General features: G+C 33.6%; 1 protein-coding gene across 1 annotated transcript; it reads right to left on the bottom strand.

Annotated features, from left to right (window-relative positions):
- Window positions 1–759: 759 nt before the first annotated feature.
- On the bottom strand, window positions 760–15,465 carry LOC123654726. The gene is made up of 22 exons (XM_045590612.1): window positions 14,246–15,465; window positions 13,859–14,011; window positions 13,108–13,220; window positions 12,869–13,031; window positions 12,500–12,632; window positions 12,231–12,361; window positions 11,439–11,642; window positions 10,844–10,987; window positions 10,469–10,633; window positions 10,212–10,338; window positions 9,808–9,942; window positions 8,839–9,046; window positions 8,458–8,623; window positions 8,220–8,381; window positions 6,311–8,120; window positions 6,029–6,227; window positions 5,683–5,866; window positions 5,394–5,572; window positions 3,886–4,079; window positions 3,210–3,404; window positions 1,844–3,130; window positions 760–1,486 (listed from the first exon to the last, which is right to left on the bottom strand). The coding sequence occupies exons 1-22, from the start codon at window positions 15,050–15,052 to the stop codon at window positions 1,323–1,325; spliced, it is 7,023 nt and encodes a 2,340-aa protein (XP_045446568.1). The 5' UTR covers window positions 15,053–15,465; the 3' UTR covers window positions 760–1,322.
- Window positions 15,466–16,210: the final 745 nt, after the last annotated feature.

Below are 16,210 nucleotides of genomic sequence, written 5' to 3' on the forward strand. Positions count from 1 at the left end.
TTAACCTTTCGATTAAAAAAGAATCATCGAAATCGGTCACCCAGTAAAGTGAGTTCTGTGGTAACACACACACAAAAAATACAGTCAAATTGAGAACCGGAGGAGGTTTTTTTAAGTAGGTAGAACGATGATATTTTGTAAATTATTGCATCAATTTTATTAATAAATACTTACTCGTTCGTAGGCTGAGCTATGAGAAGATTAAAAAAAAATAATTTGCTGATAAATCTAAATGTTTTAGCAGAAAAACAACATGTAATTATTGTCTGGACAATTGATAGTTGATTGATTGATTGGTTTATTGCCTTTCGGTTGTGCCAATGAAGCACGATCCATTCCGCCAATTTCACGTGTGAGATAATGTGGAGAACACACGAAGGAGATTAGCCGGTCACTTGATAGTTATAACTAAATATTACGTAATGTCTTCAGAACTTTGGGACGTAAAATATTATTTAACCTCACCTACATTTACCACGTTCGCGAAATAAAATAATGTTACCTTCTAATTTAATTAAAATTTTGCGATGTAAAACTGTCAGTAAGCCCGGAAAGAATCTTTAACGAACGTTAGTATAGACTTTGAGCGACGTTTTACTTCGCGTTTCTTCTAGTCAAATTCTAGTTACGTTTAACTGTAACAGTTAATTTAAAATTGACCTAAGTTGCAACTTTAACCGACACGTACGACCGACTCGCCCTTAGCAACATATCACATTCACCGACCAATCAGTAGCCGTAGAAATGAAAATACTGCGCTCACATAAAACTTTTGCTTTAATGGAGTATACGTCATAGAAATATTGAGATTTTTAACATACCTTAAATCTAAGGTTTTAATTAATTATTCACATTTTAAAATTACTTGTTGTTCATACAATCCGCGCATATTATCTAGTAAGTACTGATACATCAGATGTTTTATACCATTTTTATTAATTTATAAATCTATAGCAAAGGATAATATACAAAATTCAATTCATTAAATTAGTGTGATCAGTCAATCTCAAAATAATTTACACTAAAAATAGAGAATCGAATCATTTGCAGGAGATTGCCACAAATTAAATGAGACGGCGACGTCCGAATTTGTTACAATATATTCCATTTTATTTTTATAAAACAAATATCACTATAAAAACTATAAAATGGCAAAATTACATAAATATGAATTAACCACGACCAAGCAGTTACACTAGTCGATACTTGACACTCTGACATTCACTCGAAATCCTAATTAACTCTTTCGCGCAGAAAGAATCAACGTTTATAATAATCGCGATTACGATAACTTTCAATTTCACATAACTGCGAAGTATTCTTTACCACTGTGGATTTGTGGGTAGGTAGGGTTCCGTGGGCGCCGGGGGAGTCCCCGTGTAGGGCGGTGGCGCCCCGCCGTGCGCCGCGTACGGCGGGTAGTACCCGCTGCCGTAGCCGCCGTAGTACGCCGCATTCGGATAAGCGCCATATCCCATTCCATAGCCTGATAAAAAAATATGGATAACATATATGGATTTTAGTATTTTTAATATGTTTCATATATTCTTCTTCTGGAATAAGCTTGCTTTATTGTTTGAACGTATAGTAATAAAATTTAGAACAATGTTATATTTGGGTCAAACTCATATATATAACTAGCTACCTTAACAGCGCATACATGCAACAAGAGATATACAAAATTGCTTTTGACATTTAAATATATTCATTTATATATTTAATTTTATATAGAGCTGTATGGCAACGTAATTTAAACCAATGGGAAATAGAATCAAAATTGTTCATACGACAAACTTCTAGCATCATTTTATAAAAAAATATTAATTAGTAGTTGTATGTATACCTGGATATTGCCCATATGGTCCATCTGGCGGAGGGTTGCCTGTTGGATACGGTTGGCTAGAAGGAGGCATGGAATTCGTAGGCATAGCAATTTGTGGATCTGATCCACTTCTCGATGAAGGGTCATTACAAAGAGATGGAGAGACTGTTGGTATTAAGCCAATGTTTGTAGGCAAGGCTTGATGTTTAGTTCCTAAATTGTAAGCCAATGAATGTGGATCTTGGGGCATTCCTGAAATATTACTTGTACTCGGTAATCGACTTTGTTGTGAAGCATGTGGCACCGAATTTGTTAATGAGTGATCGCCCACTCTTGACTTCGACACGTTACTACTAACAGTTCCAAGAAGACTAGAAACACTATGGGACATATTAGCGTGCCTATCATTCTGAGAATCGGAAATGTCTATTTTGTTAGGCGAACGCTTTTTTCTTGACGTGCTGCTTCTCTCTTCAGTTCCGGGTGAATATGATTGCGTTATATCATCTAAATTCTTGCGAAAATCTGGAAGTCCCTCTTTATTTAATGCAGTTGTCGTTCTTTCTAATTGACTTAAACTCGATTCGTTTTGAGGTCGATTCATAGGCCGTTGATGCCTATAGTTTTTTAATAAATTAATTTTGCTCGAACTACGACTAACGAGATTCATTGGAGTGTCATCGCTTTGTTTAGTTTGTAAATTAATTGGGGTATCTATGTTTTCACTTTCAGAAGATTTGTTTTCCAATGCTTCTTCTGTTGGTAATTTTTCGTCAGTAGTTAACACTATTGGTTCAATAGTTTCATTACTAGATGCTTCTTTTTGACCCTTACTCTTATCTTTTTCTGGCATAGTATTTATAATATCGGAACCTTTCATATCAGTACTCTCTTTAGGTGATTGTGAACATCGTTCTTTATTCTTCTCTTCTTCATCATCACTATCTAATACTTGAGGTTCGTCAGTTGTATTGGATACAACTGGTGCGTTAGTATCACTGTGAGGTCTTTTGACTTCTTTAGGTATTTTTGTTATGCTTAACGAGCCTGGCAAGTTAGGTTTAAGCATCCGTGCCGGTGACACAGGAAGTTTACCGCGCACAGGAGAATATGAACGTAATTCCCCTAAACGATTTCTTATATCAGAAATTTTTTGGCCTTGAATTGAAGGCCTCGAAACTTTATTAAGCGAAGGTCTGATAATTCGATGATATCCTGGTCTAGGTCCCGTTTTAGATGTAATCGTGATCGCAGAGTTATTTTTTAGAGAGCCAGGAATGTTGACTGGAGTTGGTCGGCTGCCTAAAACTAAAACAAATATAAATGTAAAGTAACTCATATCATTATAGTTACTTTAAATATTTTTGGTCAATATTTTTATCCTTACCTTTCTTTCCTATAGGATTATCTTTATTATCAGCCCCTTTTTGTCCTAAGCCTTTAAGCGACGTTTTAATCGCAATAATTTTTCCGGATTCCAGTTGCATATAAATTCCTTTGGGCGATTTCAACACCATCACTCGTTGACCCGCCTTAAGAACTATGTTAGTTTTTTCAGCTGAATTTGTTGGTATAACGACATCTACAAATAAATATAATTTTATATTAAGGTAATCATACTATATTTACAAATCAATAAAGAAAAAGAAATACAAAATAAAACACTTTTTTTGCTTCTATGATTATATCAACTTCGAGTGTGACAATTACAAACAGTCTTATACAAATTTGTTCGTCATTGATAAATGTATATGAGAAGTTTAAGTTTCTTTAAAAATATATTATACAACTAGGTCGACAAATAAGCGCTAAAGCTCACCTGACGTAGCGTAGCCTAGAAGCATCGCAAGCGTATACCCTATCCCAAATCCCCCCAGGAGCTCTTGTAAGCAGTATTATTTAGCTCTCTTTTCTTTATTATCTTCTGTAAAACCGAGGTACTTCCTCAGTAGGGCTACTCCAGATTTCAAGCAGGATATTTACTGCTGTGCCCTACCTCAGTTATACCTCAGCCATACTGCATGGGTTGTTGGGAGGCCACGGTAACAATAACGTAGACTCACCCAGCGGCAGCGTCATCTCCTGCGCGGTCATGCCCTGGCGGCGCCACACGTCGGCGGGGATCCAGCGCGCGCCGTGCTGCATGGGCCGCACGGAGGCCACGGGCCGCTGCACCAGGCTGCCGTCCGCCGCACGCACCGTGCGGTACGCCGGCGGAACTTTCGGACCCGACGCCGCCTTCTTCTCCAACTCGTATCTGTAATTATATTACATTAAAAAATATATTATTTTTGTGTTTTCTTGCAAATGGAAAATAACCAACTTTAACTACATCGACAAGTAAGACGAGGTAGTTAGACGAAAAATAGTCAAGTAAATACATATTAGAGATAAATCAAAAAGTTCTTGTCAGATCTTGATGATATTAAAATAGGGCCACATGACAATTAAAAAAAGAATCATCAAAACCCGTTTATTCGGTAAAAAGTTATGAATTCTGATACAAATAAAAAACTTTCTTGAGAACTCCTCCTTTTTGAAGTCAGTTAAAAATATACTACATCCACAGACTCTTAATTGTTCGTGTCTTTTGTTGAAACGTCATGCATGCATTATTATGCTTACTGTACAGATGGTTAATTACATAAAAGACTTCAGGTTGGAAGTACTGTGACTGTCTAGTAAATCTAAGTCTCCTCCTATACAGGTACGATTTACATATGCTATTACTTATGTTGTCCTATCACAAGAAAGTCAAAGAATAATCAATTACAAAATGTTGACGTGACAACGTCTAAGAAATCGATGAATGCCGGTGGCATTCACGAGAAAGGCTGACTCATTGCGTTACGCTCAGTGATAGCTTGCGCCGCATCTATTATTCCATTCTATATTCCATATTCCATGTACTATTCTCGATTGGATACGTCCGAGGAGATGTTTTGTTATGACGTTGTCACGTTAAGCTATCGTCCGTAAACCTACTTTACAGACAACCAATCTTTTGTTTTTGCAAGATTTTAAAATGACATCAGTAGTGTCACTGTAATGCATGTTCGATTGTTTGTGTAGGTTTCCTTGGACAAATTTTCTTGTTCGTCAAATGTTCTTCAAATTCCAAAATGAGTTACATATAACTAATACTGTGAATTAATTTAGGTATACAGAATCAATGCGTGAATCAATTTGTATTTCAAACTAGCTGCCCGGACTGACTTCGGTTCTGACAAAAGTTAATAGGTAGTAAAAAAAAATATATTTTTTTTAATTTTGTTTTTTAAGGCCTACGGAAGGTTAATACCTATAATATACCTTTAATACGGAATTACCTTTAATACGGTTATACCTTTAATACGGAAGGTATTAACCTTCCGTAGGCCTTAAGGAACATAAAAAAATAAATTAGCCGAATTGGTCGAGCCATTCTCGAGTTATGAACTTAGGCAACATTCATTTTTATTTATATGGATAGACTACCAATAATAATTAAATTTCCTAATTTTAAGTCTTTTAAAAATTAATAGTAATAAAATAACTAAATTTGAAATTGTAATGTTTCTAATTCACTCACCCTCTTTGTGCAAGTCTCTTTTCAGCACTGGACAGTTTCTTTTCCTTTCTATCCACCAGCAATGATTCATGTTGGAAGGGCTCTTTGCTCAACAAATTTCCGTGTAACATTATAATTCCTTGCATCAGTTTATCTATGTATTTATCCTTGTGCTCTGATAAATCCTTAATTTCTGATTCCTAAAAAATATTTAAAATATGATGGTTAGTGGTTAGGATGGTTAGTTAGTAATTTTATTTTCATTAATCAATTTACACAGAGTTAGTATTACACATAACTTCAGTTTTACCTTTTCGTCATTATCAAAACATAAATTCGTTATTTCCTTCATTGAAAGAACAGCATCTGGATTACATTCATCTACAACACGATCTGCCATTCCCTGCTTGTTTATTTGTCTGTCATATATCTTCTTTTCAAGACAACAATCCATTACAAATCTATATACGAAGCAAGGCTTCTTTTGCCCATATCTATAAAAAAAAAAGATATATATATATATATATAACAGCGAATGCGTAAAAATGTATATATTTTGAACAAAAATACCATCAAACATTCCATAATCTTTCTCTAGTATTATTAGGCTAAGCTGGCTAATAATTATTATGCACTAAAAAATTATTATTACTAACCTGTATACTCTGCAGACAGCTTGCGTATCATGACAAGGATTCCAACTTGCATCAAATACAATGACACGATTAGCGCCGACTAGATTGATACCTAATGAGCCCGCACGTGTTGATACTAAGAATAAATATACATGAGGATTTGCATTAAACTCATTGATTAGTTTTTCTCGTTCTAGTGCGTGTGTTGAACCGTCTAAGCCTAAAAATCAGAAACAGGATCATGAATATCTAAAATTTAGTTCATAACAATAACTGTAATGGTAAAATCATGACTAAACTCACGATAGTATGAAGTATTTCTCTCCCAATATCTTGTGGTACCAGGAATAAAATTTCTCTCCAGAAAATCTTCAATAAGATTAAGAGTAAACAAACTTTGACTAAACAACAATAACCTGTCTCCGAGTTTAATACTCTCATTTAATATGTAAAAGAAAAGCTCCATCTTAGCAGAGTTTTCTATTATGCCGGGTATGTAGTCCTTAAATAATTCAGATGCCCATTCATATGTAACTTCTTCTGCCTTTTTTGTCAAGGCCAGTTCTTCTTCTTTATTTAATTTTTCTTCTTTTTCACTCTCCTCCGATTCTGATTCATCATTCTTTTCTTTTGACGTTTTTCGATCTTTCCGCCCTTTGGCTTTACTCGCTTTGCCTTTGGGCTTCGGTTTATCGGTTTTTTTATCTTCTTTACCTTTGTTCTTTTGTCTGCCCTTCTTAGAAGTTTCTATATCTTTTTCTACCACAGTACTTTTAGCAGAATCAGTATTGGAAGTTTTTTCACTACTACTAAAAGTTTGCATAGCCATTGTTTTAGGTAGTGTCTGCTGCATGTTAAATTCCTTTTTAACTTCATCCTTAACAATTTTCTTAGTATCTAGATCTTCAATTTTAACTTCGCCATCAGACTCAGATTTCATTTCCATTTTTTCTTCAGCTTTTAATTTATCAACTTCAGTTTTCAATGTTTCCGTTAAAGGCCAAGAAGTAACAGGGCTACCGGAACTGGCGCTACACAATGGTGGTTTAGTTTCAAGTGGAGGATAATTAGGATACGGGCAATTGTAGTTGCTGTTTAGATTTTCGGCGTCTGGATACCTTTGAGAATGCTGGTTATGATAAACATACGGGTCACTATAAGGTGCAGATGCAGAAGTTTGTGATTCATTTTGTTCTGGTTTTACATCAGTGGAATGATAGTTAGGATCCATTGCACATTCAGTTTTCACAACGGATTGATTAGAAACGGTGCACCCTTGAGATTGATTAGTTATGACATTTCCTTGGTTTTGCTGTTGAGGCATATTATTTGCATAGTTGGGGTAATTTGGAGGCTGATTACCAAACTGATTATAGGAAGGTGGTGGATTTCCTTCGTATGCTGTATTTCCAGTGAACGTCTGAGGATATGTTTGATTTGGGAATTCTTGATTTGGTGGGTTATTGCGATATTCTGAAGAAGAATTTTGAGCATTATACTGTGGATAATCAGACGTATTTGAAAATGATCCTTGATATGGAGGTCTGCTTTGATTTCCATAACCTTCTTGATTATTAGAGTAAGATGGCATAGAATTTCCGGGATATGGTGTATTGCCTGAGGATGGATTATAATTTGATGGATATTGTTGAGTGTTATTATAGTTTGGTGGTGGATTGCCATTGAATTCTGTAGGTGTTTGATTAGATCCATATTGCTGATTACTATAGTATCCTTGATTACCATAATAGTTACTATTTCCCCAATAATTTTGATTATATCCTTGCTCTGGATTACCGGGGGGATATTGGTTAGGATAATTACCACTATAGGATGCTGGTGTTTGCTGGGAATAATAATTATTTCCATATTCTGGATTAAAACTGGGATTAGGCGGAAAGTAACCTGTATTAGAATTTTGATAAGGAGGATATGGAGAAAAAGAACTACCAGAAGCAGGACGATCGGATGTAGGATTTGGAAACGAGTTAGATCCATATGGCCCATTGGAAGGGTATGATCCATCTGAAAAGGAAGTAGAATCTTGTCGAGACGGCGTCGATGCAGTAGTATTGGTATTCGGTTGTATTGTCGCTGCAGGTTTTTTTGATCCCTGTTTAAAAAATATACGTATATATAGAAAAAAGTATCTTTATGAAAATAATCGTGAGATGAATAGTTGCAAAATGAAATACAAATATTAAAATCTAACCCGTGGCTTCGCCGCTCTTCTAGTTGATGCTTTGCTGTTTTTTGCGCGACCAGCTTTAGTAACACCTCCAATTTCTTCCAAATCCAAATCTTCTTCTATAGCTGCATTAACTTCATTTCGTTTTTTCAAAAAATTATACAGTACATCTGGGTGATTCCAAATCTACAAAATTATTGAAAATTAGCCTCTAAATTTTTTTTACATCATTTTTTATAATAAAAAATTGAAATAATCATACCTTGCAACATATAGCAAATGCCTTCAAAGGATTAGGTACAGATGCAGATCTCACTACTTCGTTCATAAACCTATCATACAATTTACGTTGCAATGGCGTCATTCGTACAAGAAGTACGTATTCCTCTTTTTGAGGTAATGTTGACTGCAACACAGCATGAGAACGCCTGCAAAAATAAACCACAGTACTTAAGTTATTTGGAATTAATTTTAAAAATATTTTGTACCACGACAGAGAAATAAAATACATCTTCTATTATATATATAAAAGATAATCAAATCTCTTATTGTAATAATACTGTGACAGCCTATAACTGTTTCTATTTTACTGGTAATGAAAAGAATAGATTTATAAAGTATTTTTACAAAGGTAAATATGTACCTTTGTACAAAGCCTACGAGCAAGGAGTGTAGAACATGTGCTCTGTATCTCATAAGCCTTATATCTTGAGGAGTAGAGTCTATACACTGTCCATTTTGAATTGGTCTTTCAAACATATTGCAAAACTCGGTTTTGCTACCCAAATAATTTGGGCGCACAAAGTCTACCATGCACCAATATTCAAGCAAATTATTTTGAAGGGGATAACCTGAAATGAAAACAAGTATATCCATATAATATAACTTTTTATTAAGGGTCATTCAAGTATTATGTCAACACCGAAGGGGGTAGGGAGGTCTTTGTTTTGCTCACTTTTGATGCCAGAGGGCAGCATAGGCTGGATCTAGCAATATTTATATTATATTATTTCTAAATACATTAAAAATATATATACCAATGTTTACGTAATCATTGGGGGGGGGGGGGGGGGTGTGCTGACTTTCGATGACAATGGAGGGGGTTAAAAATTACTGAAATTCTGCTTATGGACTAATTGAATGAATATATACATCCTTTCAGCCTAATACAGTCCACTGCTGGACATAGGCCTCCACAAGCTCGCGCCAAAAATGGCGTTGAACTCATGTGTTTTGCCCATAGTCATGCTGGGCAGGCGGATTAGTGACCGCAGGGCTGACTTTATCGAACAGAAGACGCTGCTGCCCATCTTCAGCTTGTGTATTTCAAAGCCAGCTGTTGGATGGTTATCCCGCCATCGGTCGGCTTTTTAAGTTCCAAGGGCTCTTAAGACACCCACGGGAAGAGAGGGGGGTGGTTATATTCTTACTGCTGTAACCACACAGCAAATATACACCAAACATATATTATAAAGAGAATGATTAAACTCAGTTCATAATTATTGAAGATGCCATACATTATGAACACAAAAATACACAATAATTGAAAAAAACGTAGCTACTTAGTTTAGTTTAAAGTGAAATATAAGGAAATAATTTTTTATTGTATTACCTGTTAATACCACTCGACGTTTAGTTCTCATTTGTTTTAAAGCATAAGATATATTTGAATGCGAGTTTTTGATGCGATGTCCTTCATCGCAAATTACGAGATCTGGTCCTGGTTTAACTAGAGCTTCGTACATTTCTGAAAAAGTAAGTTACAAAATATAATACTATGTCAATTAATTTATATATCAGACATTTTATAGGAATTTTATTTATGAAAATGATCAGGAGTGTATGTTCTTCCAAGACCTTTAAAGAATAAAGTAAAAGAAGATTATTAAAAGAATTCCAAAAATAGATTAATTTTAATGATCCACTACTATTTTAAGATTATCGCGTTCAAACAAACTAAACAGCTTTGTAATATTAGTTTGGACCAATATAAATAAGCAATAAATATCAGGGTACCATCTAAAAGCTTTTTGTCTTCATCAGGTGTGTCCTCCTTCTTTTCATCTTTTATTTCTGCCTCTAATTTGGATAAATCACCATCATCCTTATCTGCTCTAGGATCTTGTAATTTAGAGTTTGTTCCCTGCCATTATTAATATAAACACTTTATATCTCTTACAGTAGGTAGAAAAATGTAATTTATTAATAAAATTTATTGACTTGAAAAATTTTATTTTTTAACTTTGGAAATGTCTGTTTTACATCTTACATACCTGAATATCATCATCCAATTTCTCACATTTCTTTTCTTCTATTTCCTTGTCTGCTTCACTTTTATCAACTTTCTTCTTCTTACGAGGTTTCTTATCTTTTTTCATACTTAGCAATCTATAGAGCTCATAGCCTATCATTAAAACACCACCTACTGTTGACCATTCCTGTAAAATAATATATTTATAATGAATAACATATAATGGTCATATTTGTTTTATAAAACTTTAAATACAAATATTCAAAATTAAATAATAATTGAGAAACATAACTGCACACTATGTTAACTAAATTAATAAATAACACAATTAGGTGATTAGTTGCTGTACCACTCTATTGACTTCAAATTTATTAACAATATTTAAATAAATATTTACCTTAACAACTTTCGCTCGCATTTGCAATGTTTTGTGACTATCATTTAAAACATATATAGGAAAATTTCGGGGTCGAACTTCACCGTGCGCTGCTAAGGGACTATTTGTCGCATCTAAGGGTAGCCACATATTAAATTCAGCAACCTTGAAAAAATAACAAATAATATAATGATTATTATAAAAAATGTAATCTAAAACAAATTTACTTATTCTCTTAAAATCTTATAACTGCTGAAATGAACTAATTGTGATAAAATTTAGTTAATAAATCTTCTAAATTCTTATTAAATTATAAAATTCAATTTTAATCTTTTAACAATTGGTTTTTTCGGGAAAACATTAGTGGTAGATACATTCCTTAAACTCCTAAGATTATGAGTTGCCTGTGTGGTCTGGTGCTGTGGATCTCCTCACTATGCTTTGTAAAGCACATAAAACTTTTGGTGCTAGTTGTTATCAACCAATCATCAAGAACACTGCACAGCATTGCTTATTTAGCTCCCTCCCATTTTTAATATGGAAAAGAGCCCCTTGCCTGGTAAGTTGTTGTCAGGCTTTTTTTACTTTAGTTGAATTAATAATTAAACTTATTTACCCAATTTTGAAGAGTATTAATAGGCATAATACACAAAACTGTCTTAGAATTAGTGTGCCGAAGAAATATATCACAGAAGCAGACAATTTGGAGTGTTTTTCCTAAACCCATGGAATGCGCCAATATGCAGCCAAAACCAGTAGATGTTGAAAATCTCTGCACAGATTCTATAATATTGTCAAACAAGAATCTAACGCCACCGATCTGAAAAACAATAAAATTAAATTAGTATAATATGTAATAAGTATTAATGGAATTATTCAATATTTCAACTCAATATCTCTTTCTTCTGGGTTACTAGTTTTCAATAGTGCCAATGAGCACAGTTGATTTCGCCAACGTCACTTAGAATTCAATATTTTCTACTGACTGACTGACCACTCAGTGCTACGACAGATTCAAAATCAAAATCAAAAACTACTATTCAAATAGGCTCCATGAGCACTTTCAAATCGTCCTTTTACAAATTAAAACTTTAAAAATGATTATTATTTTAGTAAAAGTAAAGCTACCACTGATTCAGAATATAGATTCTGCAGAGAAAAATCGGCAAGAAACTCCGCAGTTACTCTTTTGAAAAATAATTAGATTAGTGTATAAGGTACCCGTACCCTTCTCAATTATATGTAAAGGTTGTTTCTCAATTATATTACAGTGTATAAGATATTTTTAATAACCATAATAGGTACATTGTTTTGTTGCAAAAATACAATATTTTTTAAGGAACTATACTTTGCCATTTTATATCATTTTATAATTTAAAAACCTCTGTAACTGACAAAATACACATACTTGGTGTGGTTTAATAACCCTTGCAATTTGCGGTGCCAGGAATATATCTTCTTCATTTTCTGCATGACCAATGTTTATTAAGACACGGCCTTGTTCATCTGGTACATTATATGTGTCATTGACATGAAGGCCTATAAGAAACAATTAAATTTTAATCCATCCTAAATCAAAACCGACTGACTATATGTAAAAATTGTAAATTCAAACAAGCATGTTGAACAACTTGAAATTAATAAAAATAAATAAAAATATTACTAATGAAAATATACCAGAATTTCCTGGATCTTCTTCTGCTTCTGGACTAGGAGGAACTTCAGAATCTGACAACATTATACAATCGTCTGAATCAGATGACGATGAAGATGACTCTTCTCCACTACTACTATCTACTATTTCAACCACCTGTAAAGTGAATGAGCATAAACTTTTTTTAAATATTTTTATTAAAAATATAGGAGTAAATAAATAAATTCCTAACTAGATAATTTAATACTCTATTGATTCATAACTATCCTAAATAAGCAAATTTTTTCAGTTATAATTGTATGTCTAAAACCAGATTGAGATACTGAGATTAGCATTATCTTCTTACAATATTTAGTGCAAATTTAATGGGAATAATAAATAATGCAGCTTACCTCTTTTTTCTCAGACTTTTGATCAGGTTTGACTTGTTTTTGTAAAATGCTAGTTCCAGAGGTTGTAGGTTTTGAAACTTTCGTAACTTCAAGTTGACCTTGCTTAACCGATGTCTTCTTAACTTCACCAGAGGGTAATTTTACCAATACTGTGTTTGGTAAGCTAAAAATAGAATAATACAGAACATTAAAATGTAATCTTTAAAATTAAGTTCATTCATTTATAAAAAATTACATACTTTAATTTTTGTCCAGTGCTACCCTTTTTCAGTAAGGATGAACCACCCTGAAGTAACGATAGTGTCTTTTGATGTATTTTGTTTTGCCTATTTAGAGCTATCTGCCTTTGAACCTGTCACACAAAAAAAAATGTGATAGAGGAAAACTTTGCTAAATCCAGATAAGTTGAATTTGAAACACAGTTTCAAATAAAAGGATTAGGGGGATTTTATTACAATTTTTTTTAATAATATATTTTATGATGGTGAGGTTGAGTTGTGGTTGTGGTGGTTACAGTTCTTCCAGTTTGTGATCTTTTAACTAACATAATTATAAGATGATAGTAGTTTAAAATAGTAATACTGCTAATTTCAGTTTTATATGTCAAAATTAAATAAAAATTTCTGCTTACAATATTAGTATTAACATGTTTTTTTAATGTAACTAGATCAGCAAACAAGCGTAGGCTCACCTGATGGTAAGCGATTACCGTAGCTTATAGACGCCTGCAACACCAGAAGCATCGCAAGCGCTTTGCCGACCCAATCCCCAATCCCCCCAGGAGCTCTGGTCACCTTACTCACCAACAGGAACACAACACTGCTTGAAAACAGTGTTATTTAGCTGTGATCTTCTGTAAAGTCGAGTTACGACCCCAGATGGGCTGCTCCATATTTTGAGCAGGAAATTTCCTGCTGTGCCCTACCTCAGTTAAACCATACCATAACTAAAGACTTTAGTCCCTAAAAATTGTATATAATGAAAACTCACCTCTCTAATAATTCTCTGCTGTTCCTGAACACGAGCCAATCTCTCAGATTCTTGTCTCTGGGCTGCCAATGTAGATGCATCTAGATTTTTCTCATCCATAACTTCCCTAATGTTTCGACGGACGTTCAGTGCATTAGTATTTAATGCTTTTTTCTGATCAAAACAAAAAGAAAAAACTTTTACACATTAAAACATTGTTTTTACTTATGTTTAATTATATTTACACAGTATTTTTGCACTTATGGAGTAAAGACAGAATGGGCTGAGAATTTTCTTATATAATTAATTTAATAATACAAAACAATAGAAACCTCAATTGTATGTGGTGTTTTAAAATGTTCAGTATGGCATAAACATTTTGCACAATTTAACTAAACCAAGATTTACCTCCTCGTCTGTTTCTGCTTGCTTTTCTTCACTAGGATCTTTCTTATCTTCTTGCTCAACATTATTTACAGGTTTTACACTGATCTGTTCCATTTCCTTTAACTTTTCTGCAACATCAAAGTTTGTACTGGCCTCTTCTTGGTTTGTCATATTTAAGAACTCCTCAGCTGATTTATCAGAACACAACTCTTCTTGCTCCACTTCAGCTATCTCAACATTTTTTGTCAAATCTAATTCACCTTCATTTATAATATCACTAATTGTAAGCGTCTTTGGTTCCTCATCACTTTTATGAACCATCAACTCACACCCTACCGATTCAGGTATTTCTGACTCCATTTGTTTCGTTTTTTTAGATTCAACAATATCACCAGTTTCTGGGTCAATGTAACTATTATTTTCTTCATTCAATTCCTGAGCAGCACTAGGATCAACTGTAAACTCTTCTTCTGATAATCCATCACTGTCAGTATTTTTGTCATCACTAGAAAAATCACTTAAGTCTAATACATTTTGACCAATTAAACTGCGTATTGTAATCCCAGTGTCCTTTTTTAATTTTTTCGTAAAATTATGAAACGTTTTAACAGCTTCCATTTTTCTTTTATGGCTCATTGGCCGTGGACGTGAGTTGACTCTCCTCCGAGGGTTCATAGCTGCAGCCTGTGCGAAATGTGCGCGTTGTATTCTTGTAATTGTTTCATCTTCGTCCTCGCTATTCCATACTTCCTCTTCCGAATCCTCATCTTCACCAACTTTTCCTTTAAATTTACCTCTAACTGACATAGTCCCGCCAGCATCACCCATATCAAAACTAAGCTGTCTTTCCAATATCTGGCAATTAACTGGGATACATGTTCATTACTCATCAACTCATCACATTACATCTCTCTTTTTTACGTAAAACACATAACACTTTAGGTTTCATTGATAACTTGCTCGAAACCGGCAATTTTGTCTTGTTTATATTTAAAAAATGATCATTTTGGGAATACTTCTTTGTAGATTTATAGACGCGGCATATAAGACTAAATAAATGAAACCGGATAGCAAAATTCTTAACAGAGAGCACTTTTACTATCATAAACACTCTGTACTTCGTTCCTTTTCGTAAAAATTAAGATTTGTAACATTAAAAAATGAAAATCAGCAATTAAAATTTAGGAAGCCATTACTTCCGCAATAAATAGCATTCGCCTATTATACATATAATTTGTGTATTCGACAAGCGTGTTTACTAAAATTGTTAGACATTTTATGAGAAAAGCCTCTTGACAACTTTAGCGACATCCAATTTTAAAGCTTACAATTGCATAGCAACAAACACAACAATTATAGCAATCACTCATAGAAACAAGAAAATATAGCAAACAATACAGATCCTTCGAGTAACCAACCAATAGGATAAAAGTTACTTAAGCAATATGTTTTAAGCAATGGCAACACTGTTACTCTTTATTCTAAGGGTTGTCGTTATTGTTACTCTGACTTCCTATACCTACCTACTTGATTTGATCCTCATACTCATAGAATTAATTTTCTGTTATGTCAATACTTCCTTTGTCATAATTATGAAACGCGAAGCTATTGAACATTATTTCTACTCTTTTTAAGATAAAAATACTTTATCCGCTTTTTACCATCTACGACGACTCATTATTTGATTAAATATTAATGAAATAGCAAGTAAGTTTTTTTCCTAAAATAAAGTACAATGTAGTTTGAGCAATAAAAGGTACGAGTTCAGTAAAAATATGTTATAGAAAACAATGTATTCAAATTGGTGACATGAATTAGAAAATATTCGATATCTAAAGTAGTAATAAATAAAATTTTACATAATATAGACATTTAGGAAGAATCTAATAGCACATTTTTTTATGAGTTACGCGCCATTGAAATCTCGACCTTACTTTTTAAACAAACCTCGAATGGATGAATAAAAATATACATTTATCAAATTCG

The sequence above is a fragment of the Melitaea cinxia genome, chromosome 6, assembly GCF_905220565.1.
Source record: "Melitaea cinxia chromosome 6, ilMelCinx1.1, whole genome shotgun sequence".
Taxonomy (NCBI): Eukaryota; Metazoa; Arthropoda; class Insecta; order Lepidoptera; family Nymphalidae; genus Melitaea; species Melitaea cinxia.